The 12,996-nt window shown below is 45.3% G+C and overlaps 1 protein-coding gene across 2 annotated transcripts in view; it reads left to right on the top strand.

The window, feature by feature from the left end:
• Positions 1 to 11,587, top strand: part of mindy1 (MINDY lysine 48 deubiquitinase 1) — a 13,789-nt gene extending 2,202 nt beyond the window's left edge. The window contains exons 2-12 of one of the 2 annotated variants that reach the window (XM_059350666.1): positions 1 to 545; positions 937 to 1,218; positions 1,748 to 1,974; positions 3,067 to 3,124; positions 3,772 to 3,836; positions 4,442 to 4,600; positions 4,757 to 4,859; positions 5,987 to 6,129; positions 6,241 to 6,435; positions 6,994 to 7,161; positions 10,864 to 11,587. The exon at positions 1 to 545 is cut by the window's left edge and continues 168 nt beyond it. In XM_059350666.1, the coding sequence (XP_059206649.1) occupies positions 248 to 545; positions 937 to 1,218; positions 1,748 to 1,974; positions 3,067 to 3,124; positions 3,772 to 3,836; positions 4,442 to 4,600; positions 4,757 to 4,859; positions 5,987 to 6,129; positions 6,241 to 6,435; positions 6,994 to 7,161; positions 10,864 to 10,935 (1,770 nt within the window). In that variant the 5' untranslated portion in view covers positions 1 to 247 and the 3' untranslated portion in view covers positions 10,936 to 11,587. Of the gene's footprint in view, positions 546 to 936; positions 1,219 to 1,744; positions 1,975 to 3,066; positions 3,125 to 3,771; positions 3,837 to 4,441; positions 4,601 to 4,756; positions 4,860 to 5,986; positions 6,130 to 6,240; positions 6,436 to 6,993; positions 7,162 to 10,863 lie in introns of both variants that reach the window. The other variant, XM_059350665.1, reaches the window with a different exon arrangement.
• The last annotated feature ends 1,409 nt before the right edge of the window (positions 11,588 to 12,996 follow it).

The raw sequence follows: 12,996 nt of genomic DNA, 5'->3' as shown, positions 1-12,996 counted from the left end.
CCACAGTCGGTGTTAGTTTAGTGAAGCTGTCGACCGGCGGGAGAGCTGAAACGTCTTAGAGAGACCAGAGATCATCGAGGTTCCCCTGGCGGCCATGTTGGGGCCTCAGCTGCTGCTCGCCGCCGCCGCCACGCCGTGAACCAACAACCAGCTCATGAACGCTTCAGAGTCCTGATTTCTATTGTTTCTACGCTTGTTCTTGGTGTCTATAAGGACTTATCCGACCTCGTTCCTCCCTCTGCGAGTCATGGCGGAGTCCAGCTCGGCGCCGGCGGCGGAGCTGCTGATGGAACTCAACAAAGAGGACGGCAACGAGGGCGTCTCCAAAGAACTGATGGTACCCGCGGCGCCGAGCAGCAACGGCGCCGCCGACAGCCCCGTCCCCGCCAAAGTCCTGAAGGAGGAGGAGGAGGACGAGGCCACGCCCACGCCGCCAGACTCGTCCTCGCTGTCGTCTGAAAACATGACGGTTACCGCCATCACCACAGAAGAAGAATCTCTGTCGGCGCTGCTCAGACACATCAAGACGGACCGAGGAGAGACAGGTGAGAGACGAGACAAACAAACACAAAATGACACAAAAAAGACACAAAATGTCCAAAAAGACAAAATTACCAAAAAAGACACAATATGACACAAAAAATGACCACATGACACAAAATGACCAAAAAAGAAAAAAAGGCCCAAAAAGGCGTAAAAATGACCCGAAAAAGACGTAACTGTACGTGTCCGTATAATAATAATAATATAACTGTTTGTGCTCTGCGAGCCTCAATATGGGTCGATTTAACCATAGACTCATATGGGTGGTTACGGGTGGTTTCAGCAGGTGAAACGTTAATCACGTGTTTAAAATAAATAATTACATTCCGGTCTGAGCCACACAACTGGGACTCAAACTAGTCTCTAGTCTCTGATGTGTGTTCTGGTCTTCAGGTCTGGACCTGGACCTGGAGGAGAGCTCGTCTATGGCGGGGGGGTCTGAGGACCAGCGGGGGTCCACAGACTCGGCCTCGTTCTCCATCCCTAGTCTGGACCTGTCTGAGGGGGTCCTGGCGGTGGGGAACTCTCTGGACCTGGAGGACGGTCTGTCCTCGTCCTACTCGGCACTCGGCGTGGAGGGAGTCTCCCCGTCCGCTGAGGGACCCGGTCTGAAGGAGGGACCCGGTCTGAAGGAGGGACCCGGTCTGAAGGACCAGGAGACGCTGGATGCTGCTGGTGAGACTTGGACCTTTAAATCTGGAGCGAGTCCTGAGCTGTAATTAAACTCTGGATCAATAACTGATCAATAATTAATGAGCAGAATGAAACTAGAAACCTTCGTTCATTATTTAAACATTAACCTCTTCATCACTGATTCTCCTCATTACAACCACTAGAATAATCACAAGTTAATCATCAATATCTCCTCATCCGTAAACATTATATATATATTAAAAATTATATATATTAAGCATTATATATTAAATATTATATATATTAAGCATTATATATTAAATATATATATATTACATTTTAAATATATTAAGCGTTATATATTAAATATTATATATATTAAGCATTGCATTATATATTAAATATATATATATATATATATATAATATATCTATTAAATTATTAATATTATATTATAATTAATTTAATAGTATTATAATTACATTTCTGTATTTTTTTCACATAAAATCAAATGTGTTTTATAACCTGTGAAGCTGTAACGTGACTGTAGTTCTCCTCCGGTCCACAGGAGGCGCTGCAGCTGCTCCTCCTGCTGCCTCCTCCTCCTCCACAGCGGCGGCGGCGGCAGCGGGTCCGGAGGCGGCGGCGGGCGTGGCGGGGGCGGGGCCGACCATGCCGGCGTACTACCTGGTGAAGTGGATCACCTGGAAGGAGAAGAAGACTCCGATCATCACGCAGAGCGAGAACGGGCCCTGCCCCCTGCTGGCCATCATGAACACGCTCTTCCTGCGCTGGAAGGTAGAAAATAATTCACTTTGTTTACATGACACTTTAAAAACAACAACAAATTATTGTGTTAATCCGACTATAACTGGACAACTGAAGTGCATGTAAACGTGTCACATTAGCAGGTTGCACATTAGCAGGATGCACGTTAGCCGGTCACATTAGCAGGATGCACATTAGTCGGTCACATTAGCAGGTCGCACATTAGTCGGTCACATTAGCAGGTCGCACATTAGTCGGTCACATTAGCAGGTTGCACCTTAGCCGGTCGCATTAGCCGGTCACATTAGTCTGTCACATTAGCAGGATGCACGTTAGCCGGTCACATTAGCAGGATGCACATTAGTCGGTCACATTAGCAGGTCGCACATTAGTCGGTCACATTAGCAGGTTGCACCTTAGCAGGATGCACGTTAGCCGGTCACATTAGCAGGATGCACATTAGTCGGTCGCATTAGCAGGTCGCACATTAGTCGGTCACATTAGCAGGTTGCACCTTAGCCGGTCGCATTAGCCGGTCACATTAGTCTGTCACATTAGCGGGTTGCACATTAGCCTTTCACATTAGCCGGTCACATTAGTTGGTCACATTAGCGGGTCGCGCATTAGCCGCTTGCATTAGCCGCTTGCATTAGCCGCTTGCATTAGCCGCTTGCATTAGCCGCTTGCATTAGCCGCTTGCATTAGCCGGTCACGCATTAGGTTGCATATGTAGGCAATAGTTAAGACAATAAATAAGGTTATCTATGTTGTAACGTTTGTAAACTTCCACAATAAACTAAAAAGTACTCAATATAATCAATATATTAAAATTAATTAATAAAATAAATTTGATCAACATAAATTACGTTGAATATGTTTTAGTGACACAACCAACTGAAAACTACTGAACATATATTCAATTAAAAAAATTTAATAATAAAAATAATTTAGATAAAATATATGAGATTGAATGAGTTTTAAAGTTAGTGCACTTCCACAAAGTACTAAAAAGATTAAACATATATTCAATATTTAAATAAACCTGCTGTACATTTAGTTGATATTTTTTAAATTGTAGAATAAAAAATGTGTTGTAATCTTATATATTAATTGTGTTTTCAGGCGAAACTTCCTGCTCAGACAGAAGTCGTCACCACAGAGGACCTGATGGCTCACCTGGGTAACACACACACACACACACACACACACACACACACACCTCTAAATATTGTGCATAGATTTGGTTTTATTTTGCTTTGTTATTAATAATTGCTTTTTGGAATACACATGCTGTCCATTTAATGTTTTACATGTACGAGTGATGCCAACCTCTTCTATGCAAAGAACTCCAAATTTCTTCGACCATTACTAAATATTATTATGACAATTTTGTGAATCTTATTCATCACTTTTGTTCTGTTGAAAACATACATTATTTTTATATATTTCTTTATTATTTAAATATATATAAACATATACACATTTCTTTATTCTATTTTTATTGAATTGTTTTTGTTTAAATTTGTTATGTTTTGTTTATTCCAAAACTTAATAATCACTAATCCAACACTGAATATCTTATTTATCAATGTTTTCATTGTTTTTTTGTTTTATTTAATTGTATTAATTCTCCCATTTAATTTTCCATTCTACTTATTTCTTTGTATTAATTTTAATATATATTAATTTTGGCTTATTTAAGCATATAATCTTCAGAAAAATAAAGTGAAAGGATGGTTCTGGTGTTATTTTAATACTTCTGTGCATCATTTAAGTACTTGCTATTAATATACATTATTATAATATTAATGTGTGTTTGTTGTGCAGGAGAGTGTGTGTTGTCTGTTACACCCAGAGAGAAGACTGACGGGATGGAGCTCAACTTCCAGCAGGTACACACACACACACACACACACACACACACACACATTCTTGTACTTCTATCTTTACGAGGGCCTTCATTGGAATAGTGAATTCCCTTGCAAGATTATTTTTTGGTTTTAGTTTTTTGTAATTTGTTGGGTGGGAGATTTAAAGAGGTCACAGTAAATTTTGCCTTTATTTCCTTTGTCTGATCCATCTTCATTGTGTATGAAAAAAGTTGAGAAAGAGGAAAACGAAGGACATTTTCACTATAATTTTAGTTAGTTTTGTAACCACACAATACAGTTTCAGTTAATTATCATTATCATGTAACCTTTAACCCTTAAAACAAAGTCTGAAATCTCAAAAAAGCCTTTAAAGAAGTGAGGACCGGCTGAAATGTCCTCACTTTGCAAACATGTCCTCACTCTGTTGGTTAAAAACGTGTCCTGGTCCTCACTATGTAGGAAGAACAAGAACACACACAAACACACACACACACACAGACAGTATTCATAGCTATACAGGTAAACAAACAGTTTTTGATTCTACAGGTCAACAGATTTTCTGCCTGAACTTTATTTTGAAAGTCACCTGTGTGTGTGTGTGTGTGTGTGTGTGTGTGTGTGTGTAGAACATGAGTGATGCGATGGCCGTCCTCCCGAAGCTCTCCACTGGTTTGGACGTTAACGTTCGTTTCACCGGAGTGACGGACTTCGAGTACACGCCTGAATGCATCGTGTTCGACCTGCTGGACATCCCTCTGTACCACGGCTGGCTGGTCGACCCACAGGTACACACACGCTTGAGTTTGGTTATTTTTTCCAATGTAAGCATTCATCACGTATTATTATTTTTTTTTTTTGTGCTTTTAAAGATGTTCCTTATTTCCAACACTAAAGCATCCTGCCAGTTGTAAAAAATGTGTAAAATTGTTTGTTGTGTTCAGAGTCCAGAGATGGTGGCTTCAGTCGGGAAACTGAGCTACAACCAGCTGGTGGAGAAAATCATCGACTACAAACACTCAGCGGACAGCAGCCGAGTCAGTGAAGGTAACACACACAATAATAATAATAATAATAATAATAATTAAAGCTGCAAGCAGCGATGAACGGGCTCGAGCAGAGTGGAGCAGCGGGGTAAAGCGATTCCAATATAATCTCAAACGATTCAATAGTTATGAAAAGGGGGCGTGGTTAAAGCATAAGGAGTGGGACTTTATTAAATATTGTTATGTAGAACTGTTCAGTGATGGACCATCATCATGCATGACAAGTTTGAGGCAGATTGGACAATGTATGGTCAAGTTATAAGGTCTCGTGTTTTATGCCAAAGCGCCATATTTTGCCGCCATGCCACGCCACGCCCCCATAGTGTGACGGTCTACAAAGCTTTTCATAACTGTTGATCCCAAAGGCCTTGTGATGGTGCTGAACTAATCTGAAGTCTACCGGATGAAATCTGTAGGAGGAGTTTGTTAAAGTATGCGGCATGGAAATGGCAAAAAAACGTCTAAAACGCCATTTTCAATCCAAGATGGCCGACTTCCTGTTCTTTTTTGGGTATGGCTTCTGTAGACTTTTCGGTGCGTCTACCCATGATACATGTATGGACCAAATTTCGTGTCTCTACGACAAACCTGTTTTTGGGGCTAAATTCTAGGGGGCGCTAGTAGGTCATTTAGCCACGCCCATTTCTGAGACCAATGAAATACCACGAAAAGCAAGAAAAAAGTCAGAAAAGCAGAAAAAAAAAGTCTCAGAAAAACAGAAAAAATACCATTAACAACAGAAAAATTACTCATTAAAACAGAAATAACTACCTTGAAAGACAAGGGACAATAATACCACGCAAAACAAACAAAAACAAAATAATAAAAAATATCAAGGCCCATTTCTGAAACCAATGAAATACGCAAATTCTTGGCGAGATTGAATTTTGTCCCAAAGTTTGGTGAGTTTTGGAATATGATAAAACCTCAAACGCGATTAATTTGCCGTTATAATAATAATAAACTGACCAATTCCAACAGATTCCTCCACCGTTGGAGCTCGGGGCCTAAAACATTTTATTTACTTACGCTTTACATGGTTCTCAAAGACGGTTTACAGTTAAAATACAGTGAAGACGCAGTTACAAATCAAGTGTTTGTGTGTATTTGTACTCGTGTTGTGTGCAGGTCTGGTGGCGGAGCAGTTCCTGGAGGCGACGGCCACCCAGCTCTCCTACCACGGCCTCTGTGAACTCAACACCACGGCCAAAGAGGGAGAGATCTCCGTCTTCTTCAGGAACAACCACTTCAGCACCATGATCAAACACAAGGTGGACTAAAGGCACTCTAGTCTCCTTTAAGGGTTAAAACACCTGTACCTGTCCGTCTGTCCCCCAGGGACACCTGTACCTGTGGTAGTAAAGAGTCTGTCTGTCCCTCAGGGACACCTGTACCTGCTGGTGACGGACCAGGGCTTCCTGCAGGAGGACAGTCTGGTCTGGGAGTCTCTCCACAACGTCGAGGGAGACGGGAACTTCTGCGACTCCGACTTCAGACTCTGTCATCCTCCTCAGAGAGCTCCGCCCACCGCCAGCCTGCCGCCCAGCGCCCAGGAGCAGCAGAGGCAGATCGACCAGGTGAGACGGGTCCACGGGGTGAGACAGGTACACCAGGTGAGACAGAGACAGGTACACCAGGTGAGACAGGTACACCAGGAGGGACAGGGACAGATCGACCAGGTGAGACAGGGACAGGTACACCAGGTGGGACAGAGACACCAGGTGAGACAGGTCAACCAGGTGAGACAGGGACAGATCGAACAGGTGAGACAGGCCCACGGGGTGAGACAGAGACAGGTCCACCAGGTGAGACAGGGACAGGTACACCAGGTGAGACAGGGACAGGTGGTTCTGATGAAGCTCTCGTCAGTTGATTAGTCATTGAGTCTTCTTTGTTGGTGTCTGGATGACTCCCTGGTTGACCTCTTCTTTGTTGGTCTCTGGAGGACTCCCTGGTTGAGCCTTTTCTTTGTTGGTGTCAGGAGGACTCCCTGGTTGAGCCTCTTCTTTGTTGGTGTCAGGAGGACTCCCTGGTTGAGCCTCTTCTTTGTTGGTGTCAGGAGGACTCCCTGGTTGAGCCTCTTCTTTGTTGGTGTCTGGAGGACTCCCTGGTTGACCTCTTCTTTGTTGGTGCAGGACTACCTGGTGGCGGTGTCCCTGCAGCAGCAGCAGGGCGGGGCCCCGGGGCCCCTCAGTGACCTGGAGCTGGCCCGGCAGCTGCAGCAGGAGGAGTACCAGCAGCAGCAGCAGCTCCAGCAGCAGCAGCAGCAGCAGCAGCAGGGAGCAGCACCGGCACCACAACAGGTAAATAACACCTGAACCACAGCAGGTAGATAACACCTGAACCACAGCAGGTAAATAACACCTGAACCACAGCAGGTAAATAACACCTGAACCACAGCAGGTAGATAACACCTGAACCACAGCAGGTAGATAACACCTGAACCACAGCAGGTAGATAACACCTGAACACCTGAACCACAGCGGGTAGATAACACCTGAACCACAGCAGGTAGATAACACTTGAACACCTGAACCACAGCAGGTAGATAACACCTGAACCACAGGAGGTAGATAACACCTGAACCACAGCAGGTAGATAACACCTGAACCACAGCAGGTAGATAACACCTGAACACCTGAACCACAGCAGGTAAATAACACCTGAACACCTGAACCACAGCAGGTAGATAACACCTGAACCACAGCAGGTAGATAACACCTGAACCACAGCAGGTAGATAACACCTGAACCACAGCAGGTAGATAACACCTGAACACCTGAACCACAGCAGTTAGATAACACCTGAACACCTGAACCACAGCAGGTAAATAACACCTGAACCACAGCAGGTAGATAACACCTGAACACCTGAACCACAGCAGGTAAATAACACCTGAACCACAGCAGTTAGATAACACCTGAACACCTGAACCACAGCAGGTAAATAACACCTGAACCACAGCAGGTAGATAACACCTGAACACCTGAACCACAGCAGGTAAATAACACCTGAACCACAGCAGGTAGATAACACCTGAACCACAGCAGGTAGATAACACCTGAACCACAGCAGGTAGATAACACCTGAACCACAGCAGGTAGATAACACCTGAACCACAGCAGGTAAATAACACCTGAACACCTGAACCATAGCAGGTAGATAACACCTGAACACCTGAACCACAGCAGGTAAATAACACCTGAACCACAGCAGGTAGATAACACCTGAACCACAGCAGGTAGATAACACCTGAACCACAGCAGGTAGATAACACCTGAACACCTGAACCACAGCGGGTAGATAACACCTGAACCACAGCAGGTAGATAACACTTGAACACCTGAACCACAGCAGGTAGATAACACCTGAACCACAGGAGGTAGATAACACCTGAACCACAGCAGGTAGATAACACCTGAACCACAGCAGGTAGATAACACCTGAACACCTGAACCACAGCAGGTAAATAACACCTGAACACCTGAACCACAGCAGGTAGATAACACCTGAACCACAGCAGGTAGATAACACCTGAACCACAGCAGGTAGATAACACCTGAACCACAGCAGGTAGATAACACCTGAACACCTGAACCACAGCAGTTAGATAACACCTGAACACCTGAACCACAGCAGGTAAATAACACCTGAACCACAGCAGGTAGATAACACCTGAACACCTGAACCACAGCAGGTAAATAACACCTGAACCACAGCAGTTAGATAACACCTGAACACCTGAACCACAGCAGGTAAATAACACCTGAACCACAGCAGGTAGATAACACCTGAACACCTGAACCACAGCAGGTAAATAACACCTGAACCACAGCAGGTAGATAACACCTGAACCACAGCAGGTAAATAACACCTGAACCACAGCAGGTAGATAACACCTGAACCACAGCAGGTAGATAACACCTGAACCACAGCAGGTAGATAACACCTGAACCACAGCAGGTAAATAACACCTGAACACCTGAACCATAGCAGGTAGATAACACCTGAACACCTGAACCACAGCAGGTAAATAACACCTGAACCACAGCAGGTAGATAACACCTGAACCACAGCAGGTAGATAACACCTGAACCACAGCAGGTAGATAACACCTGAACACCTGAACCACAACAGGTAAATAACACCTGAACCACAGCAGGTAAATAACACCTGAACCACCATAAAAACACTACCAGACACCAGCTACACCACCCAGACCACCTCCCCTCTCCCCCTCTCCGCCTCAGTAATCTCATGCGTCACCACGGCTACGCTTATGACGTCCCACTCTACATCTCCACCAAAACCATCAATGCTGCCACTCACTCCGCCTCACCGATATCAAAACCTCCTCCACCACCAGGCCCCCTCCTACCTCACTGACCTCCTCCACCACCAGGCCCCCTCCTGCTTCACTGACCTCCTCCACCACCAGGCCCCCTCCTACCTCACTGACCTCCTCCACCACCAGGCCCCCTCCTGCTTCACTGACCTCCTCCACCACCAGGCCCCCTCCTACCTCACTGACCTCCTCCACCACCAGGCCCCTTCCTGCTTCACTGACCTCCTCCACCACCAGGCCCCCTCCTACCTCACTGACCTCCTCCACCACCAGGCCCCCTCCTACCTCACTGACCTCCTCCACCACCAGGCCCCCTCCTACCTCACTGACCTCCTCCACCACCAGGCCCCCTCCTACCTCACTGACCTCTTCCACCACCAGGCCCCCTCCTACCTCACTGTCCTCCTCCACCACCAGGCCCTCTCTTAGCTCACTGACCTCCTCCACCACCAGGCCCCCTCCTACCTCACTGACCTCCTCCACCACCAGGCCCCCTCTTACCTCACTAACCTCATCCACCACCAGGCCCCCTCCTATCTCACTGACCTCCTCCACCACCAGGCCCCCTCCTACCTCACTGACCTCTTCCACCACCAGGCCCCCTCCTACCTCACTGTCCTCCTCCACCACCAGGCCCTCTCTTAGCTCACTGACCTCCTCCACCACCAGGCCCCCTCCTACCTCACTGACCTCCTCCACCACCAGGCCCCCTCTTACCTCACTAACCTCATCCACCACCAGGCCCCCTCCTATCTCACTGACCTCCTCCACCACCAGGCCCCCTCTTACCTCACTGACCTCCTCCACCACCAGGCCCCCTCCTACCTCACTGACCTCCTCCACCACCAGGCCCCTCCTACCTCACTGACCTCCTCCACCACCAGGCCCCTCCTACCTCACTGACCTCCTCCACCACCAGGCCCCCTCCTACCTCACTGACCTCCTCCACCACCAGGCCCCTCCTACCTCACTGACCTCCTCCACCACCAGGCCCACTCCTACCTCAATGACCTCCTCCACCACCAGACTCCCTCTTACTTCACTGACCTCCTCCACCACCAGGCCCCCTCCTACCTCACTGACCTCCTCCACCACCAGGCCCCCTCCTTCCTCACTGACCTCCTCCACCACCAGGCCCCCTCCTACCTCACTGACCTCCTCCACCACCAGGCCCCCTCTTACTTCACTGACCTCCTCCACCACCAGGCCCCCTCTTACTTTACTGACCTCCTCCACCACCAGGCCCCCTCTTACTTCACTGACCTCCTCCACCACCAGGCCCCCTCCTACCTCACTGACCTCCTCCACCACCAGGCCCCCTCCTACCTCACTGACCTCCTCCACCACCAGGCCCCCTCCTACCTCACTCACCTCCTCCACCACCAGGCCCCCTCCTACCTCACTGACCTCATCCACCACCAGGCCCCCTCTTACTTCACTGACCTCCTCCACCACCAGGCCCCCTCCTACCTCACTGACCTCCTCCACCACCAGGCCCCCTCCTACCTCACTGTTTTTTTAATCTTTAACTGCATTTGAACTGTTTTAACTGTGAAGCGTCTTTGTTTACCCTGAAGTGTTCTATAAATAAAATGTGTTATTATTATTATTATTATTTTTATTACTACGAGGAGTGACGATGACATCACTGTGTCTCCAGGTCAGAGGTCAGGGGTCACAGCAGGGCGGGGCCAGGAGAAGAGAGAAGGACTCGGACTGTGTCGTCCTATAGACTCTTCTTCATCTTCATCATCTACGACCAACCACCAACACACACACACACACACACACACACACACACACACAGTAACACTCTGTCAGCTCGATGCCAAACCCCAGTGAGTGCTTTTGTTAAACAGTTTGTCAGACGTGATTCCTGGTTTTGGAAAGTTTGTAAAGATGTCAGAAAGTTCTAATAATAAAGATCTATAAGTTCTAACTAACGGCTTTAATCATCATCAATAAATGAATAATTCACTAATGCGTTATTGATCAGCTGTGAAACATTAATAAGAAGAGTTTAGATGATAATGGATGAAATGATTTCAGAATGTAAAAGTTTTCCTTGGAATAATAATAAATTATATTGTTACTATTAAAACCAAATAAGATTTGTTATCATAAGACATATTTAAAAAGTTCCTCCAGGAGGATCAAAGCTGATTAATCACCTTCTAAATGTGTATTGATGAAGCTGTTAGTTACAACTTGTTACATAATGAAGGAAACTGTTGAAACTGTGTTTGATGTAAAATGTGTTTGATGGGACCAGCAGAGGTCAGAGGTCACGTTTCTGCTTCGGACTGATCCAATAATCCGCTTCACTGCAGAACAAACTCAACGTCAAACACCAGGAGTCCCCCTCACATCAACACTGATGATAATTTATGCAGAAAACAAGCTCTGAGGTCCAATAAAGTTTGTTTAATGAATAAAATTATAAATAAAACTGAAAGTTTTCACGCAGTTGTTTTAGAAATGTGTATGACGAGAAGTATGGGTCATATTTCATTATTCCCTCTCACATCAACACTTTAACCTCTCACGTTAACACTTTAACCCCTCACATTCACACTTTAATCTCTCACATTAACAAAAATACCTCTCACATTAACACTGTAATCTCTCACATTCACACTTTAACTTCTCACATTAACACTTTAAACTCCCACATTAACACTTTAACCTCTCACGTTAACACTTTAACCCCTCACATTCACACTTGAATCTCTCACATTAACACTTTAACCTCTCACGTTAACACTTTAACCTCTCACATACACCCTTTAACCCCTCACATTCACAAAAATATCTCTCACATTAACACTTTAATCTCTCACATTCACACTTTAACTTCTCATTCACAAAAATACCTCTCACATTAACCTCACATTCACACTTTAACCTCACATTAACAAAAATACCTCTCACATTAGGTAAAAGTGTTAATGTGAGAGGTTAAAGTGTGAATGTGAGAGGTTAAAGTGTTGATGTGAGAGGTTAAAGTGTTAATGTGTGAGGTTAAAGTGTGAATGTGAGAGGTTTAAGTGTGAATGGGAGAAGCCAAAGTGTGAATGTGAGAGGTTAAAGTGTTAATGTGAGAGGTTAAAGTGTGAATGTGAGAGGTTAAAGTGTTAATGTGTGAGGTTAAAGTGTGAATGTGAGAGGTTAAAGTGTGAATGTGAGAAGCCAAAGTGTGAATGTGAGAGGTTAAAGTGTTAATGTGAGAGGTTAAAGTGTGAATGTGAGAGGTTAAAGTGTGAATGTGAGAGGTTAATGTGAGAGGTTGAAGTGTGAATGTGAGAGGTTGAAGTGTTAATGTGAGAGGTTAAAGTGTGAATGTGAGAGGTTAATGTGAGAGGTTGAAGTGTGAATGTGAGAGGTTAAAGTGTGAATGTGAGAGGTTAAAGTGTGAATGTGAGAGGTTAAAGTGTTAATGTGAGAGGTTAATGTGAGAGGTTTAAGTGTGAATGTGAGAGGTTGAAGTGTTAATGTGAGAGGTTAAAGTGTGAATGTGAGAGGTTAATGTGAGAGGTTGAAGTGTGAATGTGAGAGGTTAAAGTGTGAATGTGAGAGGTTAAAGTGTGAATGTGAGAGGTTAAAGTGTGAATGTGAGAGGTTAAAGTGTTAATGTGAGAGGTTAAAGTGTGAATGTGAGAGGTTGAAGTGTTAATGTGAGAGGTTAAAGTGTGAATGTGAGAGGTTAATGTGAGAGGTTGAAGTGTGAATGTGAGAGGTTAAAGTGTGAATGTGAGAGGTTAAAGTGTGAATGTGAGAGGTTAAAGTGTTAATG

This window comes from Centropristis striata, chromosome 14 (assembly GCF_030273125.1).
Source record: "Centropristis striata isolate RG_2023a ecotype Rhode Island chromosome 14, C.striata_1.0, whole genome shotgun sequence".
In the NCBI taxonomy this organism is placed as follows: Eukaryota; Metazoa; Chordata; class Actinopteri; order Perciformes; family Serranidae; genus Centropristis; species Centropristis striata.
This window is presented reverse-complemented; position numbering and strand designations above follow the sequence as displayed.